At 33.2% G+C, this 22,900-nt stretch overlaps 1 protein-coding gene across 1 annotated transcript in view; it reads left to right on the top strand.

The window, feature by feature from the left end:
* The window catches only part of LOC106673051 (limbic system-associated membrane protein-like), a 216,645-nt gene that overhangs the window by 147,419 nt on the left and 46,326 nt on the right, over nucleotides 1-22,900 (top strand). The window contains exon 4 of the mRNA XM_024228370.1: nucleotides 10,351-10,459. Within this exon, the coding sequence (XP_024084138.1) occupies nucleotides 10,351-10,459 (109 nt within the window). The remainder of the gene's footprint in view (nucleotides 1-10,350; nucleotides 10,460-22,900) is intronic.

Below are 22,900 nucleotides of genomic sequence, written 5' to 3'. Positions count from 1 at the left end.
ATTTCGGTCGGTGTTTACAGGAGGTATTTGGAGTTTTCGGTATTTTATTCTGTTGGATTACAGTTCAGGAGTTAACTGTATTTAAAATAAAATATCAACACATAAAAGGGGAGAATATTTTCGGGGTCTAGATAACGTGTTGCCCTTTTTCAGATTGAAATATCTTTACCATTCATGTAAAATAAAATATATTTTCATTAAGTTTTCTTTCTTTTCTTTTTTCTTTATTTCTTTTATTTTATTTTCTTTCTTTCTTTAATTTTCTTTTCAATGTACTCATCTTTAGAACTAATTTTATGGTTATTTACGTTGTATTTTTAGAGTGCATGAGTTTCTTAAAGTTTTATAACGCACATATTCAACTACAAGATGTGTTTTCGTTGGTTCTTTGCTCAAACCGTATATTCTTTTCTATAGAATTTCGACGGTGTTTCAAAAAGAAAGAGCTACCGTACATGTGACAGCATGTCACATTCGATTCTCATCACTTTTCTGATCCATACTCAGTATTTTTTTTCCTTGCAACAATAGCAAATATACCTTTTTCAGAAGTAATCGCTTATATTTCACAACTCAGCACTCGCTAGGTATTCGGTATTCGACTAAATACCCTGGTTATATTCACAACGAATGTTACCTACTAACCGAGATTTAAAATTAATTACCCATTTACTAAAAAAATGGGTAGATATTTTTTTTTATTTGTTCGAATTATTGTCGAACAACTTACGATTCTGATTTATCTCGGCATTTTGTTAACATAAAACGTATGAATTTATTACTTAACAAATTCTTATTAAAATTCTGTACCATTCATTGGTTTTCTTTACGTAAAAATTAGACCTAAAAAACATATCTTTTCCTTAAAAAGATTCGATTTAAATTAAATATTTTGAAAGATAATTAATTATTATCTTGCAAAACTAAAAATAATTATTATTTTGAGTGAATCTAATATTGCAGTTTTACAAAATAACTAACTTAAGAATACACAGTAAAACAAAAGAACGAAAAAGTAGAATATTTAAGGAGTAAAATACGTGTTTTTCTTCTAATTCATTTGTTTTAAATTCAGTTCTTCACGATGTGTGTAAATTTTAATGCGTATATAATTTTCAAGGTAGCATGCGCTTTTTGTTTCAGTAACAACAATAATGTTTTACCCTATTTATACAATTTTTCAAGCTCGTTTGATTGTTAAAAGAGAGGCAAAATGGTTGCAATTTTCCGGTAAATTTGATTAAAATCTCTTCCGTATATAACAGCCGATATTTTTTTTTTAAATTTCTTTGGACACCCAATTTCCAGCCAGGGGTTTTTAATAATACAAGAGACAAATTGGTTTGTCTTGGCTTTTTGTTAATAAAAAAATAGTTCTCAGCTACATTTGTTTTCAAATATTGTTCGATACTATTGTTTTCCTATTATTATTGCGCAATATGAACGAACGATTGTTTCTGTTTGATGATGATGTTTGGAGAAAAGTGTACCAAAAGTTGAAAAAATACAGCTTTCTGTTTAAACGTTTGAAGTTCAGTTGAATCGTTCCCATTAAAAACCCATTAAACCCATTTTTCCCATTACCCCATTTTGCCCCATTGCCGCACAGTTTCCGCCATAAAAAAACTTTCACGACGATTATTTTCGGTAGAAAGTTTGTAAATGGGAAGGTATTGAAGTTTTTGACGTAGAATGTAGGTAAAAACTAGAATCTTCTAACACAAAAGGAGCACGGCAAGTACAGTAAGCCACTTAATTCTCAACTCTCAAAAAAATATATGAAGCAAGCTCAGAATCGGTTAGGACAAGTCGTTTTATTCTACTCAAAAAACAAAACTAAAAATGTATTATCTTATTCAATTTATAATACAATGTATTAGCAAAGATTTTTAGGAATATTTTTAAAACTTATTAAGCTTCAACATACGCTATGAAAAAAATATTCAGAAATCGTGAGATGCGGTCTGGTGAAACTATGAAAATACTTGAATTTGAACATTTTTAAAAACTTTATTATTGAAAGGGATAGTTTTAGTAATGTTTTATTGAAACTCGTAATAAATGTTAACAAAACAATGGTTTTCCGAGGAAATTAACTTTATTAGTACAATACTGTTAATCAGAATATAAAAACTTTTTTTTTAATTATTCATGTCACACTTTCTATATCCACTTTGACTCATTTATAAAATATTATACTTCCACTATTAACTTTCACCACTTTCAGAAATGTTTGATGAGAGAGTAATCGATGAAGACCGCCTTGAAATAAAAACGTTTATCATGACTTGGTTGGCAATGACATTTGTGCACACTCAGCTTCACCTCGTACTGATCTCTCTTCGGTTCAATTTTCTCTGCAGCACTTCTAAAGCCCCTACATCTTTTGTCGATTTTTTTAAACTTGTTTTGTCAAATTAGCATTTGGCCGAAGTGTCTATTAAATTAAAAAATTAGTGCTGTTGAAAAACTAAATAATTAATGTTTTCGTTTAAATTTATGAGATCATAATCACAAGATAAGTTTTTCGACTTAATTGAAAAAAATTCGCCAGTTACAATGACGCTTTTGTTATCTTTTCAACACAGTAACCTTAGTTCGAAAACCTTTTAATTTGAAAATTCCAAGATAAAACTTAAAAGAACATTATTTGAAAGAAAAGCATTTCAGTTGTTTGTGTATTTTTTTAATATAATTTAATTATGTCTTACGATCTACCTTCCAGTAAAATTTGATGGTTTTTTTTCCAAAAATCAATCGTCATCTAATTTCAAATGTTGCAAACCCAAAGATTTATGCAATTGGAGACTTAATAAAAGAACGCGATTTGTTTCATCAGCAACGCATACATAAAACAACATTAAAAATTCAGTTTAAGTAAAAATACTAACAATAACAAAAGTGAAATTATTTACAAAATAGAAATCTCTTTATATATGTTATTACTTTTTGGTCGTCCTACATGCCTATTGTTTATGTAAATTTCGTGTGAACGTGGTAGATGCGATACGGACGTGAAATACCTGTGTAAACATCAACTTCATTACCCTCCTCCATCTCATCTTTATTCTATCTCATACCCTACTCCAAACAACGTACAGTGTTGATTTAATGCAAGGATTTGCAGTGGAATAATTGGCAAAATAACACATTGTTCATTACTAATTAGACTTTGAGAATGATACAAAAAATGCTTTCAACTTTCATTCAGCCGACTTAAGTATTGACAATAGTCTGATGGAATCCTTCACATTACGTATGCACTTTCTGTTTTATTTGAAGCCTATATATCCTTAAAAGAAAAGCATGCATCGAAAGTAAAAAGATACAGGTTGTTTTAGAGAATTTAAAATCGAAGTGTTTGGCCATTTCTAAAGCATTAGCCTGGTCAGAAAATTACGACCACAAAATGGGTGAAAGAACAGCCAAGTTTGGACTTGCAGGCAAGTTTCCTTGAACTCAATCCCAAACCACCGAAACCAGATGAGCTATAAATCAAGCGGATGAACTGGAAAATAAATATGGGCTGAAAGTTAATATAAAATGGATAAAAGCTTATTATAGGAACATGGAGAATGAAGACGCTGATGAACCAGGAAAGGAAGCAGCAGCTGGCACAATAGAAAAACGCCCATCGAGAATCGGAAGTCCAGGGTAAGACAAAGAGGATAGCTTGAAACTATGGCAAAGGAATGAATGTCTAAAGGACAGAACAGCAAAAGATTCTACCCAACGGTATCAAATTTCAAGCCGCATCAATATTGAGTTGAAGATAAATTATAAACAATTAATTAATGATTTTAGTTAAGATAAAAAAATCAATGGCACGAGCGGGATTCGAACCCACGATCTTCGGCTTGATACGCCGCTGCTCTACCACTTGAGCTATCGTGACCTCGATCCACTCGGACACTAACTTCCCATCTCAACCCCACCTTTTGAATTTTCCCTCCTTTTTGCCATTTTTCAAATGTCGTGTAATCGGATTGGATTCTCGACGACAAATGAAATGGCCACGGAGAGCTTTAGTGAAGTGTACTTCATTTTAATTCATTAAATTCACTAATTTCGTGGTCCGCTTGACCAATTAATACATTACAATTAATTAAGGTTTTTAGTTGAGATGAAAAAAAGTTAATGGCACGAGCGGGATTCGAACCCACGATCTTCGGCTAGATACGCCGCTGCTCTACCACTTGAGCTATCGTGACCTCGATCCACTCGGACACCAACCTCCCATCTCAACCACAGGAACTAAATTATAAAGCCACTCAAGTACTGACTGGAGTTGGGAAAAACCGCTCTACCTCTACCGGTTCCATATTATAACTGACTCTACCTGCCAACATTGGTTCGGTTCGGTTAGGTTAGGTAGGTAATGAATGATGACGGATGTGGGTCTGCGACTCGATGAACTCCTCATGCTGAACCGTTATAGGGCCTTTTATTGCGTCCGATTCCACTCGTGGGTTTGTTGAATTACTCAAACGCGATTCGGCATTGAACCATCTTCACTAAGGAACATATAAGCCCTACTCCGACAAAGTGACAGACAGTTCCTTTCTGAAGATGGCTCAATGCCGAAAGGCGTTTGTGTAATTGAACAAACCCGCTAGTTATGACGGACTCAATAAGTGACCGTATACCGGTTTGTATAGGTAGACTATGTTATGGCAAGTACGAGTTAGGTTACATGCCGATGTTCAGGGTTTTCCTTAAAGCGAAAGAATGCGAAAGTGAAATAGACAATAGAGGAAAAATACAACCATTCTTATAAACAGAATTACTGGTATTATGATAGATGAAGGATCGGCCAAAAGCATAAAGACACGAGACAAGACAAAAAGAAATAATTTGCTGTACATTGAATACTTTATTCTGAGAAAAAAATAAATGATAATGTAAAACAAAATAATGAAAATTAACAGCCTGCTATCAGTAATTTTAAATTGTGCTTGAGAACACGAGTTCTGAGCTGACAAATAGTTTTATACCTTTCAAAAATAAACAAAATCCGATTTATACAATTTAGTGACAGAAGTACACATTCAATTAAATTGACTATTGACATTTTATATAATTTTTAGATAGTCATTTTAAAAGTATATTACTTTTAAAATATTCTCTTCTTTAATCGTTGTTTAATGTTTTTAAAAATAATTTAAATTGATCATAGGAGGGAAAGGTATTAATACCCATTTTGTTTGATATAAGAAACTTAAGCCTACATTACTTGTATTGTTATAATGCATGAAAGTGTTTACTTTGGGAACAACAAATTTTATGAACACATTTCTTCTTCTAGTGAAATTGAAGCCCATAATGTGGAAAAGTCTGTGCCTATAAATATGAAGACATGAATACATCAAAAATAATTGTTTAATTTTTAACACTTTAAAATCAATGTCGAGTTGTTTGGTGTTGTACCTTCTATGTTTTTTAACCAATATTTTTATTTTAGAAGTTTGAGCAATAGTTATTGGAGAAGGTTTTGATTTTGTGGTACCTCCCGTAACTAGGATCTCATATGTTATCGAGGCTTGTGCTAATGCAAAATAAACAGGCCTCATTAAATCTAAAATTTTAAATTTATAAAAGAATTTTCTAAACTGTTTTACCAAAGCATTAATTAAACGTAAATTTTAATTTATTATCAACAATTATTCCAACATATTTAACTTGTTTACAAGAGAGTGTGATCAGGCAATTACGGTTAAATGAACTTTTACAAGAATATAATACTATGTTTTCATTTATGTTGTTTTGATTTGAGATACGAAATTTTATGATTTTATTTTTAAGTGTATTTAAAAGTAAGAAATTACTATATAACCATTTTTAATTACTATTATTTCGTCATTAATATGTTGTATTCTATCATCATAATCCTTGCCAGAAAAAAGTATTGCTGTATCATCAGGGAATCCCAATATTATACCAGAAAGTTTTAGTTTAACTAAGTCGTTAATGTAAATCAAAAATAGATCAGGACGCAAAACAATTCCCTGTGGAATACCAAAATTAACATAAGTGGGATTGCTAAAACTTTGGCTTATTTTCAGTTTTTGTAGTTTTTAAGACCTATTTAACAAACAAGATTTAATGAAATTATAAACTGATCGTTTGATACCAATATTGAAAGGTTTTCCAAGCGATACTGCATGATCTATACAATCAACTGCCTTTGAGAAATCCGATGACTTTTCTTCTATCATGATGATGATGATGGAGGATCTTATAATGGACACAGAAACCCCCTTACAAAAAAGTGCAAAAATACTTTTTTTTTTAACCTAAAATCTCGTTTAAGTAACAACTATAAACTATTTGATGATGAAGGCTCGTGTAACAGAAATTATCATCATCTGGTTTTATAGTTGTTATATGAACTGGGTTTTTAAGTTCTAAAAAAGATATTTTCATTTTACACATTTTTTTCAATAAAAGTGTTTAAACTCACAGTCGCGTTTTATATACCACTTTTATACCACCTGGGTCAATGTAATATTATTTACATATTTTATTTGTATCATCTGCTTATTTACTCGTCTGTATGTTTATTATATTTTCATTTTTAAAATATGAGTTAAACATTGCAATCGAAAAAGATAAATATTGTTAAGATTTATTCATTATTCAGAATCAGTTGATGTTTTACCAAATACAAGCGTTANTTAAGAATAACCAACTTTAGTACCTTTAGGTGCTGGTTTGGATATGAATATATGCATAATTTAAAAATTACCTTGGTGAAGCAGAATAGTATCTCACTTAATTTTAATTTCAGGTTGAATATGAACACACAACTTCTCAATAAACGTAGATTTTGGTTAAAGTTCAGTAGTAATTTAAACTTTAATAATTTCTTCGATCTTTAATGACGATGAAGCTTAAGCGAATCATTATACCAAACAACAATGACCTAATTAAAAAAACTGAGAAAAACTGCTACCCAGGGCTACTAGTAAAAACTGGCTGAAAGGAAGAAAAGCTACGATAAAGGTCTGATTAATCTACACTGTCTCTCGTGAAAAATATAATTTTACTATGAATATAAACAATAAGTGGATTAAAGTCCAAAACTATTTACAAAATCCAGATTTATATATGTTGTGATGTTTTTGACGGTGAGGTATTGTAATAATCTTATTATCTTTTGTTTTCGCAGATCGTTTGGAAAGTAATTCTGTTTCAATTCATTCATATGTGTTGGCACCAAAACAGAATGAAATTTTCGTGCTTATAAACAACGGCACATCACTCAAGAGATTGTCAAGAGTCTCAGGGTACATAGACAAGTAAAATTTTCCATTTGGAAAAACTTTCGAGCAGTTATGGGGTTTAACTTATGCACACTTCCCGGGGTGGAGGAGTTTGTGTATACAAGGTGTATCAACTTCTATAGTCCAATTATTTAATTCAGAAACGATTAACTTTATCAAAAAATGGCCTTTAACAAACCATCAAATTTTGGCTGGAAATCACGTGGTGGTAATGGATTTGATATCACTTTCTCATCTAGCTGGGAAATGACACTAACATGGTTATTATAAATAAGAATACATATTTTTATTGTACGATTCGATTCTTATGATGAAAGCTTCTTAGAGCTTATTTTATGCCACGTTTAATGAAAGAAATATTTTGATAGGATTTGATAGGACCATTTCTGAGTTTGCCCGACTGAAGACGCGTGAGAGGGTTTGCTTTCTGTTACAACAAGATGGCCCTCGTCGTTTAATTCTAAAACGATTATTATTAGCAAGTTAATTTAGGGTAGGAATCGTCTCAGAATAGGGTAGGGATCATGGGGTGCTTTTACGCTGAGTTTATATTAATTTTTGAAAACAAGAACTTTTTTTACAAAAGAGGATTTTTTTATCATCATCGAGTCAATTTTATTTTTAAAATGACTCTCATATTTTACGAAACAAACCTATTTATTCGCACAAAACTTGATAATAGAGATCAAAGCAAGTGATGTTTTTCATACGGAATAAATCATAATATTTCACATGAAATGATATCAATTAGTATTTTGCTATTGCGGTCTAATATAAATGATTTATCATATGAAGGAAAATAAATAGAATGAAATACGTTCCGAGAATCGTATTGCTTTCCAAGATTATAATTTAGACGAGGAAAACTGCATTTTATCTGATATTTTGTTAACTTTGGAAATATCAATCAAATTTATGGGAGTTTTTTTCTTTACGAGAATATAAGGTTTTATCAGATTTGCGAATTTTACTGAAATTTACTATTTTACAATTTACAAAGTACAGAAGAAACAGAGGAAACAAATGGACAGCTATGGAGGTGATATAATAATAAATATTTATAATCCAAATTTCACATATATATTTGTGTTAAATTAGCTAAAATTGAAATTTATAACATATCCTTTTGTAGAGCCCTGAAGAAGGTGCAATAAGAAGCTAGGCGAAGATTTAAAATTAAAAATATCTTTCTTTGACCACATCCCTGATAACAGCCAGGTGAACATTATCTGCAAATCTGCATAAATTGGTCGATAAATCTACATAATATTTAATGAAGACAAACCAGACGAGGCGTTTCAATAGTCAAAACTGTTTAAGAGTTGCTCTGCTTTTCTTTTGGAAAATTGAAACTTTTGAAAAATCTGAAATTTCTAATAAATCATGCATTCGGACATAAAATGGAACCCAGTTTCTATTGAATGTGGATTGCCCGGAAGGGCAATTACCCTACCAACCTGCATAATCATGGTGATTTCTTTCCCTTCAGTGCCTTCATTTTACAATTTTATGTTAAACATACATTTCCAATGGTAAAGTTTTAGATAAAGAAAATAACAGAGAGAAATCCTTGTCTGGAGTTCTTCGTTGGAGAATAAAAAATGCCGTATTTATCGAATAACAAACACCACCGTTAAAACCCAAAAATCCCGAGAGCTTTTAATTTTAGACGGTCCTGTTTGAGAAGTGAGAACGTCTCCTAAAAATACTTTCAATCCTCTCGGCATTAATGAACAACCAGTCAAAACATTTTAATCTGGCTTCTTAAACCCGATTATTTTGGACTAACTAATTTAAGCAGTTTTGCAGTAAATTTCCAACTCTGGAAGTAAGCTTCTTACAGTTTGAAACTATTTAAGACGAGACAAAATAAGAATTTTTAATTCATTGCTTGAATGAATACAGGAGACTAAGCGTAATTGCACTTCAATTAACATTTCGTAGATTAAAATGTGCGAAAATACCGGATGAATCTTCACAACGGCTTCTACGAAACGGAATTAGAAACTATTGTACTTATAATGTTTTTATGTTAGCTCATCCTGAAAATCCTGCAAAGAATTGTTTTCTTGAACGAAGCGGTCAATTCTAGCCCAGTTGCGGAATTGGCCAAAATAAGTGAAACTATCAAAGAAAAGTGGCCTGCATTAGTGAATAGAATTGAACCGTTTTCCTCCATGATAACTCAGAGGCTTAACGGGCTTAAACGGAGGCCAAGATAGTTTCACTTGAATTGAGACGCGCTACATTATCGACCGTATCAACCTGAAGGACTTAGATTATAGTTTTTCGGGTATTTTCAGACTCAAAAGGGCCAAGGTAGGACTTATACAATGACAGGTAAAAATTCCACTCAATTGATTTTTTTTTTCATTTTCTCCATAAAAGAAAATGATTATTTGGAGATCGTGTGATGCGGTCTGGTGGGACGTAGGTTTTAGAAAAACATTTTCTTTATCGTGCCAACGTTTCGATCTTTATTGAGATCATCNTATAATGGAGATAAGCCAGTGTGTATTTAAATATTTTGACGATTAATTAATAACGGCGTTTTAAAAATTGATAATTTTCTATCAGGTCCTGATTTTTGTAATGTGTTTCCTTTTTCTTCCTAGCTCAGTCTTCAATGACTTTTTTTACACATATTTCATCAAACTTTGCCTCATTAAACCAACATTCTTAATATATTTGCCATGCATTTTAACACGTCGCAAGGTTAAGAAGGCTTTTCGGATATTTAGGATTAGATAAACAGCGAAATTCAACAAATTCCGAAAGTCCTCAGTTTAACGATAATTTAAAATAGATAGGAAGCTGTCCAGAATAAATTACCGGTAAAACATTGAAGTCAAAAAACCAATTTCAAAACGCTCAGGGAGGCCAACAAAATTAGTCCCTTGTGCTAACAAAGGTGAAAATCTTCCACCTTGAAAGTATTTGAAAGTTAAACGATGAGAGAAAATAAACCGTCAAGTATACGATGATGTATATTAGGCACGTTTTTATTAAGTCAATTTATTTAATTTTCTAATTCAAATTATAAATCAATTTGCTTAATTTGTTCCAGGACTGGTCGCTACAAGTCAAATTTGTTCAGCTCAAAGATGCTGGGACGTACGAGTGCCAAGTAACATCCCACCCCCCTACAAGTATATTCGTGCATCTAAAAGTCGTTGGTAAGTCACTGAATATATTCAAGTAAATATGTTCAACATCCTCTTTGTACTTCGAAAAAAATTTAAAATATAATTATGTCATCTACAAATAATGAACAAACAACAAATCTGTCATGCAAATCTTAAAGCATGTAACAAAAAATAACTTTTATCAATTTTCCTGAAAATGAATTTTGATCAAAGTAAATTAAATACACAACATCGTAGTCTCAATGAAGTAACATGCGGAAGTTTTAATATTGTATAGTAATAACATTAGAAAAATATTCATCTACTCCTTGTTTTAACCTTACAAAACAGCCTCACTCAAATCTTTATATGAATTTTGTCACAATTTACATCAATTATTATTTTCAATATGTGTGTATAATTATGGTACATTCCAATATAACTTATAAGGTCAGATTTGAATTAATAAAAAAGTACAGTTGCTCGTAATATTGTGAACGCTCTACTTTTACTAAACTAGATATTTATAAATTGAAAACGGCTTACACGGATTTATCCCACAGGGATAGATTACAAAACCTGTCTTCTTTGGATTTGCAAATGTAATTTCGGTTCTACCTGATTTAGAGGAAATATCAAGAACACCACTGATAATTACTGGTTTATAATCATACACTACAATTAAAAATAGCACTAATTTAGTTCATACATGACATCATTAATCATGTATTAAATAATGACTAATAATAATGTGTGTTGTTTAGTGACCGTTAGTTTATGATTATTTGGAGATCGTGAGATGCTGTCTGGTGTGACGGAGGTTTTAGAAAAAATTTTCTTTGTCGAGTCAACGTTTCGATCTTTATTGCGATCATCTTCAGGGCTTGAAATTTATAAACATTGTTTAATTTATACAAATACATGTAGGATGTGAAAAAAGTGAATTTATGCAATGCTAGAAATTTTAGACTCAAAGTATTTGTACTCACTCAAAGTGTTTGTTTTCTGTGTAGATGTGTCATTATTGGGTGTAGTGTTGAGAGTGCCAGTGACATATTGTCTTATTTTTATATACATTGGATTGGTGGGGAAGGAAGTTGGGACAGAATGTGTGGAATGTAATGATTGTTTTATACGTTTTGTGTGCTTTGATGATCATATATGTATGTTATTGATATTGAATTTAATTAGCGCAGCTGTGACAGTTTACATGTGTCTGTTCTGAAATTGATGCTGTGTTTATCACTATTGATGTAAACCATTTCTACAACGTCACGGTTATATTTGTTTAGTTCTGTGTGTAATATATTTGGATTGGTGAAGTCGAAATTGTGTTGTGTTCAAAATGGTGGGTAGCCAGTGCTGTAGGATTTGGTATGGGTTTTTTGCAATCATAGATATGTTGCTTTACTCTCTTATCCAGATACGGGATGTAATTCCGAAGTAAGTTGCCGGACAGTTTAAACAATTGATTTTGTTTAATTTACAACCATTACTCATTTTTTCCCACTGTCGGCTCCTTTACCTCAAAGAAGCCTACTCCTCATAGAAAAATGTTTTCTGTCCAAACTTCCTTCCCCACCCCTTCAAAATCCAACGTATATAAACATAAAACAATATCTCACTGGCACTCTCAACACGCCACTCGATAATGACATATCTACACAGAAAACAGACACTTACAGTGAGTACAAATACTGTGATTGAGTCTAAAATTTCTAGCATTGTATAAATTCACTTTTTTCAATGTATATATATTTCAGTGTATGTATGTATAATTTAAACAAGGTTTAAAAATCCAAGGGCCTGAAGATGATGTCAATAAAGATCGGAACGTTGGCACGATAAAGAAAATGTTTTTCTAAAACCTACGTCACACCAGACCGCATCTCACGATCTCCAAATAATCACTAATAATAATAATTATTATTTCACCACACGGGCATGAGGGTAAACTGCATCTGCATATATAACACACACACACACTAAAGCACATTAGCACTACACTCATCGTAGGGTTACCACCCCTACGAGAATTTGTCTCGAAACAAGGGCCGGAGGATGGTCCACTGGGCTAAACCGAGGAGGATTTATTGTACCTCGTGGGCATTGATTCCTGAGAGCGTTGTGAACCTTAAGGGACAGATTATCGGTGTATATTCTTGTCGTACTTTTGTTCGAAAGAGTTCCTAAGTTGGAGTGGCTTAGAAAAACATCATGGTTGTCTCGGACAGGTCGGACTGGAAGGTAACGAACATCCGTACTATTCGGCGAAACCCGTGACGGCGCACACTACTTACCTTACTATCCCGATCCAGCCCGCTGACCCTAAACGAACAATAGAGAATATGGTAAAGAAAAGGCGGCAGCGTCAGTGGTCTGGGTCGTCCGAGAAACTCTTGCGGTTTAAGAGGACGATTGAGGTAGGTGGCCTCCGGAGAATGTAAATAGCAGAAGAAGTATGATCTAAAACTGACTCAGAATTGGCCATACTTGGTTTACATACGATCTCTGGCCTTTGGGCCAAAGCTCCGGTATGCAGAAAAAGGTTGCTCAATGCGTCCCACATAACTGAAGGGTGTGATCTCTTGCCTCTATGTAGGGAGCTGTGTTTGTATCCGTGAATACCCGAGTACCCCATCGACCCTCAATTAGTCTAGGTATTATGAGCTTAGTAGTTTACATGCGTGATAAAGGGCGATGGAGAACTATCTAGTACTCCTACAGGAGTGATAGGTATGTAAATAAGACGGAACGTATTAAGAATGAGTGATAGAATAGTGTGTTTTGATAAAAACTGCAGCCGTTGAGGGCTTAAATGACCGTCGACGCCTAACGTTGACAGTGGTAGGGATACGACCAAGGTCTGAGCCCGGGCCACCAAAACACCGAAGTGGATGATGAAAAATAATACGTTTTTAACATAAAGTAAAAAAAAGGCAATACTTTAACTGTTCATGCGATATCAGTGTTAGGGCGAATTTGGTAAAAAGGAAAAACACCCAGTTCCTACATCAAGTATTCGAGGAAGATATGTTCAGTTGGAACGCGAAAAAGGTGGTAATCTCCCGAGTACCCGAACACGTTGGGCTGGAGGACAATGAACTTGCAGACGTCTTGGCCTCAATAGACAAAACGCAATAAAAGAACGTTGGCAGCATCAATGGGCAAGATCTTCTGAAAAGCTGTGCGTGTCAAGAGCAAGATTGAGCAATGGCCTACCGAATGTCTGATCCCACCGCAAGGAAGGGATAGTGCTCACAGGTTTTGAGGATAGGCCGTGCCCAAGTGTTCGCCTGAAGTTAAAGGAGTATTCAGTGTGTCACACTTGGTCGAGCAGTGCCACGCCCTGGCTGTTTCAGGAAGCGAGTAGGCATTACTCCCAACATAAAAACAGCCCTTGGGAGCAAGAGTTGGTTGATGGTTCCGCTGTTCTGATTTTAAGAGAAACAGAGGTGTTCCCCATTTGTAAATATTATATATAATTATTGTAAGGCTCTAAAGGGTTTATTTATGTATATATTCGTTTGGGCGTGTACATTGTTTGTTTATACGATAAGTGGCCAATGGCGGAATATCGACCCCAGGATGCGTTGGAGTCTTATATGACTCCATTGTCGGTAGCCTCCATTATAAAGGAAAAAGTGACACAATTGTCGTCACAATTCATAATCATTCATCCAATTGTAAATTAGACATCATTTTTTAAATACATAGTAAGTAAAATTTTATATTTTATTATTATTTCTTTAGATTATATTCCTCGAAATCTTGACGAAGGAACTGAGTGCTTTTCTTTCTTTGAAATTTGCTTTATATCTTATTTTGTGTGTACAGTTATAACAGTAAGGCTGATTATAGTGACATCAAGGGAATACATTTTATATTTAAACAATTTAAATATTTAACGAAATGTTAGCGTAAGATCACTGCAAGTTCAATTAAGGAAGTTCAATCAAGACGGTCCTATAAAAGTACCTTAACAGAAGGAAAATCTCCAAAACGGATGGGAACAAGAGTAGAACATTGTGCGACGAAGTGAAGTTGTCCTCTCAGTGTGCTCTACCCAGTAATTGAGAGACACCATTTCAAAAGCTCTCACGAATTTAAACTGTTTAGACAAATCTTATTTTCACACAGCACCCAGTTATACCAAGTGAACCATATTTATACTGTTCTAAAACCCGGTATAATAATTGAAAAATGGAAAATGTGGATTATGTTTTTTAGATTTTGCTAAATTATCCTAAAGATCCCTGTACATGAATTTATCCTAAACAAAAATTATTTATTTACTCTCTTCATGTAAAACCCCTTTATTACTCCCTAAAATTAAAAAATATAGAAATTTATTACATTGAGCCATACAATTTATTGAGCCTAATAACGACTCTAAAAAATGAACCTTGATTATAAAAGTTACAAATGATAATCCGCCGAAAGAAAATATTATTAAATTAGAATCTGATAATGGTAACCCTCTGTCTGATAATTTTGAAGTTACTAATATATTCAATAAATTCTTTTCGTCAATTTGTACTAATATTAAAAATGAAATTAATAAGAGTTATATTCCTCCTTCTTTTAGTTTTTTGTAATTCCTTTTCATTTCATTACGGAGTCCTACGACTACGAAACTTTTTCCTTAAAACCTGTTACTTCAACTGGATTAGAACCGCTTTTCAATAACCTAAAAATTAGCAACCATTTTTTAAATAATTTTGTGTTAAAAAAACATCTAAATATATCATCCCTCCCCTAGTACATATTTTTAACCTAGCATTTTCACTAGGAGAGCCTTTCCCCTCCATTTAGAAAAAAATCATTAATTATCCCTTTATTTAAATTAGGTTCAAAATCTGACGCTAATAATTACGGACCCATTTCTTTGCCCTTAACTTTGGCTAAAATCGATGAAAAAGTAATTAAAAATAGATTATTTTATTTTCTTAATCTCCACCAATATTGTTTCAAGCCTGCTAAGTCAACTAAACAGGCATGTTAGAGACAATATTGGAAATGGATAGAGGCTATCATGTTTTTGGGATCTGTCTAGATTTAAAAAAAGCTTTTGACTCCGTCGATCATCGATTGTCATTAAAAAAACTAAAATTAATAGGAATTGTTGGGGTTCCACATAAACATATCCTTAGTTCAGTCTATAATTTGCTATGGTATTGTTTCATGGTATGGAACCAATACTTGTTATTTATATCCATTAATTTTAACTGATAATTCTCTTTTGAAAATTATCCTTTCTAAACCTTTTAGATTCAACATCAATAAACTATAGGATATTTTTCAGGTTTTTAAATTTAAACAATTGTTTTTAAAATATCCTTGTTTCTAAGTCTTTCAAAATAACCTTTTTGCTGAATCAAACAATGCGTAACAAAAAGTAATTAAGGATATTTTTATATCCAAAGGAAACACTAATTTATACTTCATTTTTCATTAAATATTGTTATTAGGTGTATTTACAATCATAAAATTAATTTTAACAAATGTAATTCTGGTTAGGATTTCAAAAAATTTATTTCTGTAAAAATTTTAAATTTATAATTTAAACTTTCTTTGTAGCAAATTAGGCAACAAATGGCAATTATTGTATTATTTAATTTTTATTTTATCTTTAATTGAATTTATTTTATTTTATTTATTTTGTCTTATACACCTTCTAAGCTTATTTAATTTAAGTTTTGTTCACTGACATAACTCCTGCCACCTGTTACAAGCACTGCTTTTAGGCAGGAGGCGAAAATGTGCAGATTGGTTAAATGACTTAATTTTTAGTTGTTCTATTATTTTATCCTTAATTTTTTTCTTTTTTTATGTTTTATCTTACAGCATTACTGTACTTTTCGCAAATAAAGGTATTACTATTATTATTTTTATTATTATTATTATTACACTCAAAAGAATGATGCAATAACTTTGATTCCAACTATTAGTCAAGGGGCGTCGGTGGCCGCAAGGTTTAGTCTTTGACACGGCGCTCATCACTGTAAGGTAAAGGTCCCGGGTTCGAATCCAGCGGCCCTGCATTCGAAACCGACATACTTACAAATGGGCTTTTTTTCAAAAACACCGGCACCCTGAGGGTTTATATGCCCTCTGCTGTTGCGAACCCTCTTTTAAAAAAAAAATTAGTCAATATTTTAATTTGGAGGGAGTATCATTTTTCATTATTGAGTTTCAATGTCAACGCTAACAAAATATCTCTCATGCTCTCCACAATGAGAAATAAGCTAAATCTAAAAGCACTCACTCTAAAAGATGAAGTCATAATAAAGAAAATATGTAGTTAAATCATACCATCAGACCATAAAATATTCATACTTAGTTTAGTCTTAACTATTACATCATTGATGTGTTTCTCCATGGAAAACCGAGGAATAGATTTAAAGATTACTCTGGAAATTGGTTTGGACGTGTTGTTAACCATTTTGAAATTGGAAGGCAAATTAAGTATCCTGTGTGAAACAAAAGAGCCACTCACGGGAGTTCGAAGTTCGGAGTCGTCTTCCATTGATGAGGATGATGATGCAAAGAGCCCGATATTTTAGTGTCTGAATAGATGTCTTCTGCCAGCCAGTCTGTTCGTCAACGTAAAATTTTCCTAGAAATGTGCCAATTCTAACCAAGACCACATAGAATCTCTTGAGCAGCTTATGAAGAGTAAAACCTCACGTTCCGTGCGGGTTAATCAAAGCGCGATGAAGACAATGTCTTTTTTATACAACTAACGCCGGTCCCTGTTCGGGCGCCTATTAAATGAACTCGGAGTTAAAACATCTTAAAAAAAAGAAATTTTCCTTATACACAGAGGTACATAGTGTACGGTACCCCGACTCAAGGGTACAAGGAGAAGGTGCCACTCCTCAGTGTTGGAAGGACTGAAGGGATAAAAGCGGAACAGAAAGACAAAGGACAGTACAGGCTTTACGAGAGTGGTATTGTGCAAATTGTATTTGTGATTGTGTAAATAAAGATAATTAATATTCAGTGGTTTTTCATCCTGATACATATTACACTGTTACCCTACAACAGGCTGTTTTTTACAAGGGTATTTCGTTATGATGCTATGTCGGATACCTTTCCCTTACAGTGATGAGCGCCGTGTCAACGCCTATAAACCGATGCGATTACTGACGCCTCCGAAGTATTTCCTCTGGCGTTAACAGTACAGTAATGTACGTGGGGATGCTAGTGCGAATTTTTATAGTAAAACCAGTCTGTCAACAATTCGGCGGATACTTGTCTCGTTTCCTACATCGCTTCCATATCGTTTGCTGTAACTATTGACGAAAAATGCCATAGTCAGAGCATACGACGTCTGGTTTATAAGTAGGACGGGGCAAGACCCTGAGGCCTCGGGCCCACTAGAGGCGGAAAGCTGCGAACTGCGCACGTATTTCGCGCGAATTAGGTTCGTCTGAAATATTGCTTCCAGCCCTCGTCCAATGACGCAGAATTCGTCCGATCTGGGGGCAGATCAAAATAGACTTGATTTGTCTGACTCGGAAATTTTGGCTCTGAGGTCACCCTTGTTTTTCCGACGTAGACAGCAAGGAAGACGTCGGAAAGTATGGGTGAACAGTATTTAAAAAAAAAACTGTCTTCTTTCGAAAATTAAAATTATTAATATATCGCAATCCATCTTACGGAGTCCGAAGAATGAATCGATTCGTCCGAATTCGCATCAAAATCCGAACTGAACTGGATTGGTTCGCATTCTCGACTTTACGCAAAAAAACGGACGAACAAAAACGCGCCTAGTGGACTGGGATTAACTCATTTCAGTGAGTTTGGATTGCTCGCGCTTTTCAGATAAATTCGAACGAATTTAATTCGCAGCTTTTCGCACCTTTCTGCTTCCAGTGAACGCGAGGCCTGACCAATACATTTTTGTGTAAATGCGAACGATAATTTGCTACGGTTTAAACTGGCGAATTTGGCTTTAATAGAGTGCAGTGTTACTGAGAGACGTCAGACTGCTTCTGAAATACGTGCACAATAAAGAGACAACCCCATAATAAACTTTCAAAACGATTTAAATTACTTAGAATGTTTTTTCTCGTTTCCTTGTGCTCACTGGCAAGAACAAGTCGAGTTATTTTGCGACACTAAAAATGTTTTATTAAAATTAGTCAATAGTCCACATCCGTTGCCTTCACAAGTTAGTTAAAACTTTTTCTGATTAGAGACCGTCGAGCTATGTGATTCATGTACATCCCCTTCATTTTTATCATCGTTTATCATTATTGTGGTAATGTTTTTTTAATGAACATTTAACCAGTTGTGCTATTGGCACAAATTCGGGTCCGATGTTGAAACGTTTTCAGCCATTCTAGTAAAAATGAATAAACTGGCTGGTTTGTGTCTGACCAAAATACATCATATTTACGATAAAACCGCTTGAATTAATAGACATTTTTTAGATCAAAAATACGCCACCCTCTTGATATGAAGGAAACACAAAATTAAATTGTGCGTTGTCACACAAATTGATGATGTCCATATTTTTAGATGTTATCTAAATTCTAACCCAGCGACGTTAACTACATCAACATGACCATTACGTTTGATGATTGTTTACGGCCTTTAAATGAGGTTTATAGCCCTATATTCTTGGGCCTAGACAAAAAAGGACTTAAAGGTCACAACAAATTTATTGACAACTGACCTCCATAATTCAAATTGTATACGAACCAAACTACCCGATTTTATAATTGAATATCAAAAATGATTTTTATGGATTATGATTTTAGAAGACAGATTGAATTAACCATTTTTCGAGAAGATACGAAAAGTTTTACATATTCCTAAGCGAAACGCGCAGGGTAGAATTTTTTTCACAGATTTCCTCACTTAGACTATTTGAGAAACGTGTCACGTCCACCTACGACGAATGCATCAATACCTAGCAAATCGACGTGGGCTTAGACCAAAAGAAAGGCAGACAAAACGGACTGCATTTTATGACAGGAGAGGTTTTTTTCTTTCTCGCACTTTTTCCCAGGCACTGTTATTATAGTCTTGGAGTTCAACGAGCGCCTACACGGAAAACGACGGCCCTGCATTTATCACGTGACAAACCTTGAAGCAAATGAATGAATGGTAAAGTAACTTTGACTGAGTTATATGAGAGAGACAGAAAGATACTGAAAAAATAGAAAGAAAAGAAAAGTTACAGCAGAAAGTTAAAAATGATTCATGTTAATTACCAAATAAAGCTGTTTAAACGAAGACATGTTTTTTATCCTTAACAGTAGTACTTATACGAGACTGGACACAATGAAAAGAACGAAAGAACAAACCACTTTCACCGTATGTCGTTATACTATTTTTATAAAATACATTCGAACAAACGCTATTAGAAGATATAATTAACAATTTACAAAAAAAAGCAGAGAACTGTTTGGAATTGGAACGTAAAATTGGACGATAATTTGAAATTTTTCTGTGCTTTGTTTTCAGGGGTGTAAACGGTTGTCATTATTTAGATGCCTTCTGGGTTTTATATGTTAGTGGATGGCAGCGGGACTACGCGAAATGGTAAATAAACATCAATAGTGAACGATAGTTCACAAACTTATACAATGTTCAACACACACCACCTAAAATATCTGATAGGGTGACATATATAATAAACAGGTCAAATTACTACTGTCTTCGCTGGCATTATCACAATTTATTCAACTTAGAAAAATATTGAACAGTATTTTTTTAGCTAATGTAAGCTCTTCATATTCAAAAATTGCAATAATTACAGATATCAATTAATGTTGCATTCAGGCTTCAACTGCAAATACCCCAAGTTGCTTGAATGGTATAAAAAAAGGCGAACACATTTTCAAAATCATGAAAAAAAATTAGATATTGCAAAAATACCACATTAAAACAAATAATTATTAAGAAATCGTGGGATGCGGTCTGGTGTGATGTAGGTTTCAGAAAAACATTTTCTTTATCGGGCCAACGTTTCGATCTCTATTGAGATCATCTTCAGGGCCAGGGATTTACCAACATTGTTTACATTTAACAAATACATTTAGGATGTGGAAACGTGAATTTATACAATGCTAAATATATTTTTTATATTCAATCAAAGTATTTCTACTCACTCAAAGTGTTTGTCTTCTGTGTAATTGTGCCATTCTTGCGTGTCGTGTGGAGTGAACGAGTGCGTAGAAATACTTTGATTGAATATAAAAAATATATTTAGCATTGTATAAATTCACTTTTCCACATCCTAAATGTTTTTGTTAAATGTAAACAGTGTTTGTAAATCCCAGGCCCTGAAGACGATTTCAATAAAGATCGAAACGTTGGCACGATAAAGAAAATGTTTTTTCTGAAACCTACATCACAGCAGACCGCATCTCACGATTTCTAAATAATTATCGATTAACGGTCACTAATCACCACACATTAAAAAAAATACTGCAAAAAATCATCATCGTAGTTTTTATTTTTAGGCGTTTCCATTTGGTTTAAACATGAATTAAAAATTTAACGATATTTTATGTAAATATCCCTCAAAATGGCAAACAAAAAATGTTAAATTTTGATGTAGATTTTTTCAAAATTTTCATTATTTATGATTATAGAATAAAGAAGCTTTTTCAGCTTTTTCAAACACCATACGAGACAGTATGCAATATAGCGTGTAAATTAGGTTGTTAGGATTGTTTCTTTTTATCTAAAAAATTAGATACTTACATTACCTATTTTATTAGTCCCGATTTCACGATTATAACTGTTTCAAAAGACACATTTTTAGAGAGGGTTCAACAGTTAAAACTGCAACTGCTAATTGAAAGACAGAAGGATAAATAATGATGAAAAGTAAACATTTTGCATCATTAATTTATAATCGGTTCTAAAGAATATTTTGATGTTCAACAAACGAGAATGAGTAATTTATTTACTTTTGATATCCACACTGCATCATATTACGTAGCTATGCTTTTGAAACAATTTAAATAACCTAAAGTTTAAAAATAGCAAATTAAAGTTTAATAGAGGATTAATTTTTTGTAATATTCCAATACAAATGAATCACTTGTAATAAAGTTGAACGTTTGAATCGAACAATACTTTCTAGTAGCGCATTATTTCATATTTTGATCTGAAAAATATAGGGTGTTCGTCTACTCGTGTTACAAACTTTGCCAGTAGATTCTACATTCAAAATGAAAATAAAAAGTCTTAATTAACGATGATCCAAATCTCACCAGTTTGGGAGTTATTCCATTTCTCTGATTTTTTAAGATTTCACATCCCTGCTTTAAATAAATAATGTTAACTCCTAAACTAAAATGTTCTGGACAAATCCGTTGATACCATTGAAAACTACCATTCAATTAATTAAGGTTTTTAGTTGAGATAAAAAAGTCAGTGTAACGAGCGGGATTCGAACCCACGATCTTCGGCTTGATACGCCGCTGCTCTACCACTTGAGCTATCGTGGCCTCGATCCACTCGGACACTAACTTTTCATCTCAACCCAACCTTTTGAATTTTCCCTCCTTTTTTCCATTTTTTGAAATGTCGTGTAATCTATTTGATTCTCGGCGACAAATGAAATGCCCACGGAGGGCTTTAGTGAAGGTATACTTCATTTAAACTTATTAAATTCACTAGTTGTCGTGGTCCGCTTGATCTATTAATATCTTTCAATTACTTAAGGTTTTTAGTTGAGATAAAAAGTCAGTGTCACGAGCGGGATCAAAATTTATTTTATGCCCCAAAGTTAAGGCATGTTGAGACAGGGCGGTGTCATTTATTTTCCTATTTTTTAAGGTGTATTTATGTTGATACACCCTCCTGTGTAGGTATTGCCCTGTCTCAGGCGTAGTCTATAAAATACCCTGTGATAATTGCGAAGGAGTTTATTACGGAGATTCCCTCGTGGTAGCAACCGATGGAGTAGAAAAATAACATGGAAGATATGCCAATTAGTAACAATAAATAAAACATAAAAAAGAGGACACTTAGATATCAAGCGGTAAGTTAGATTTTTGACTTCGTGTATATAAAAAATACATGTAATTCTGTAAAAATGAAAAATGTAATAATATACTATATATGTACAGACAGCCTTGAAAAAGATTTAAAATTAAATCGAAACGTCGGCCAGGAAAGGAAGTCATTTTCTTTATGCCAACAACCATTGACTGATATTCCCATCACACAGCATCACAATTATAATTCAACGGTCATCAAAAATTATATTAAGTTTTTCAACTTTGAAAAAAAAAAGTTTTCAACTATTAAAACGCTTATTTCACCAATGTTTACAAGTTTACTGTCGATCAAATCTTATAAATTTAACGTAGTTTTCTATGGTATCAATGGATTTGTCCAAAAACTTTTAGTTTATGACTTATCATTGTTTATTTGAAGCACGGTCATGAAATCTTAAATAATCAGAAAAGAGGAATAACTCCGAAACTGTTGAGATTCGGACCATAGTTTAGGACTTTT

The sequence above is a fragment of the Cimex lectularius genome, unplaced genomic scaffold (assembly GCF_000648675.2).
Source record: "Cimex lectularius strain Harlan isolate CLEC.00 unplaced genomic scaffold, Clec_2.1 scaffold253, whole genome shotgun sequence".
In the NCBI taxonomy this organism is placed as follows: Eukaryota; Metazoa; Arthropoda; class Insecta; order Hemiptera; family Cimicidae; genus Cimex; species Cimex lectularius.
Note: the sequence above shows the minus strand (reverse complement) of the source record. Positions and strands in the feature narration are given on the sequence as shown.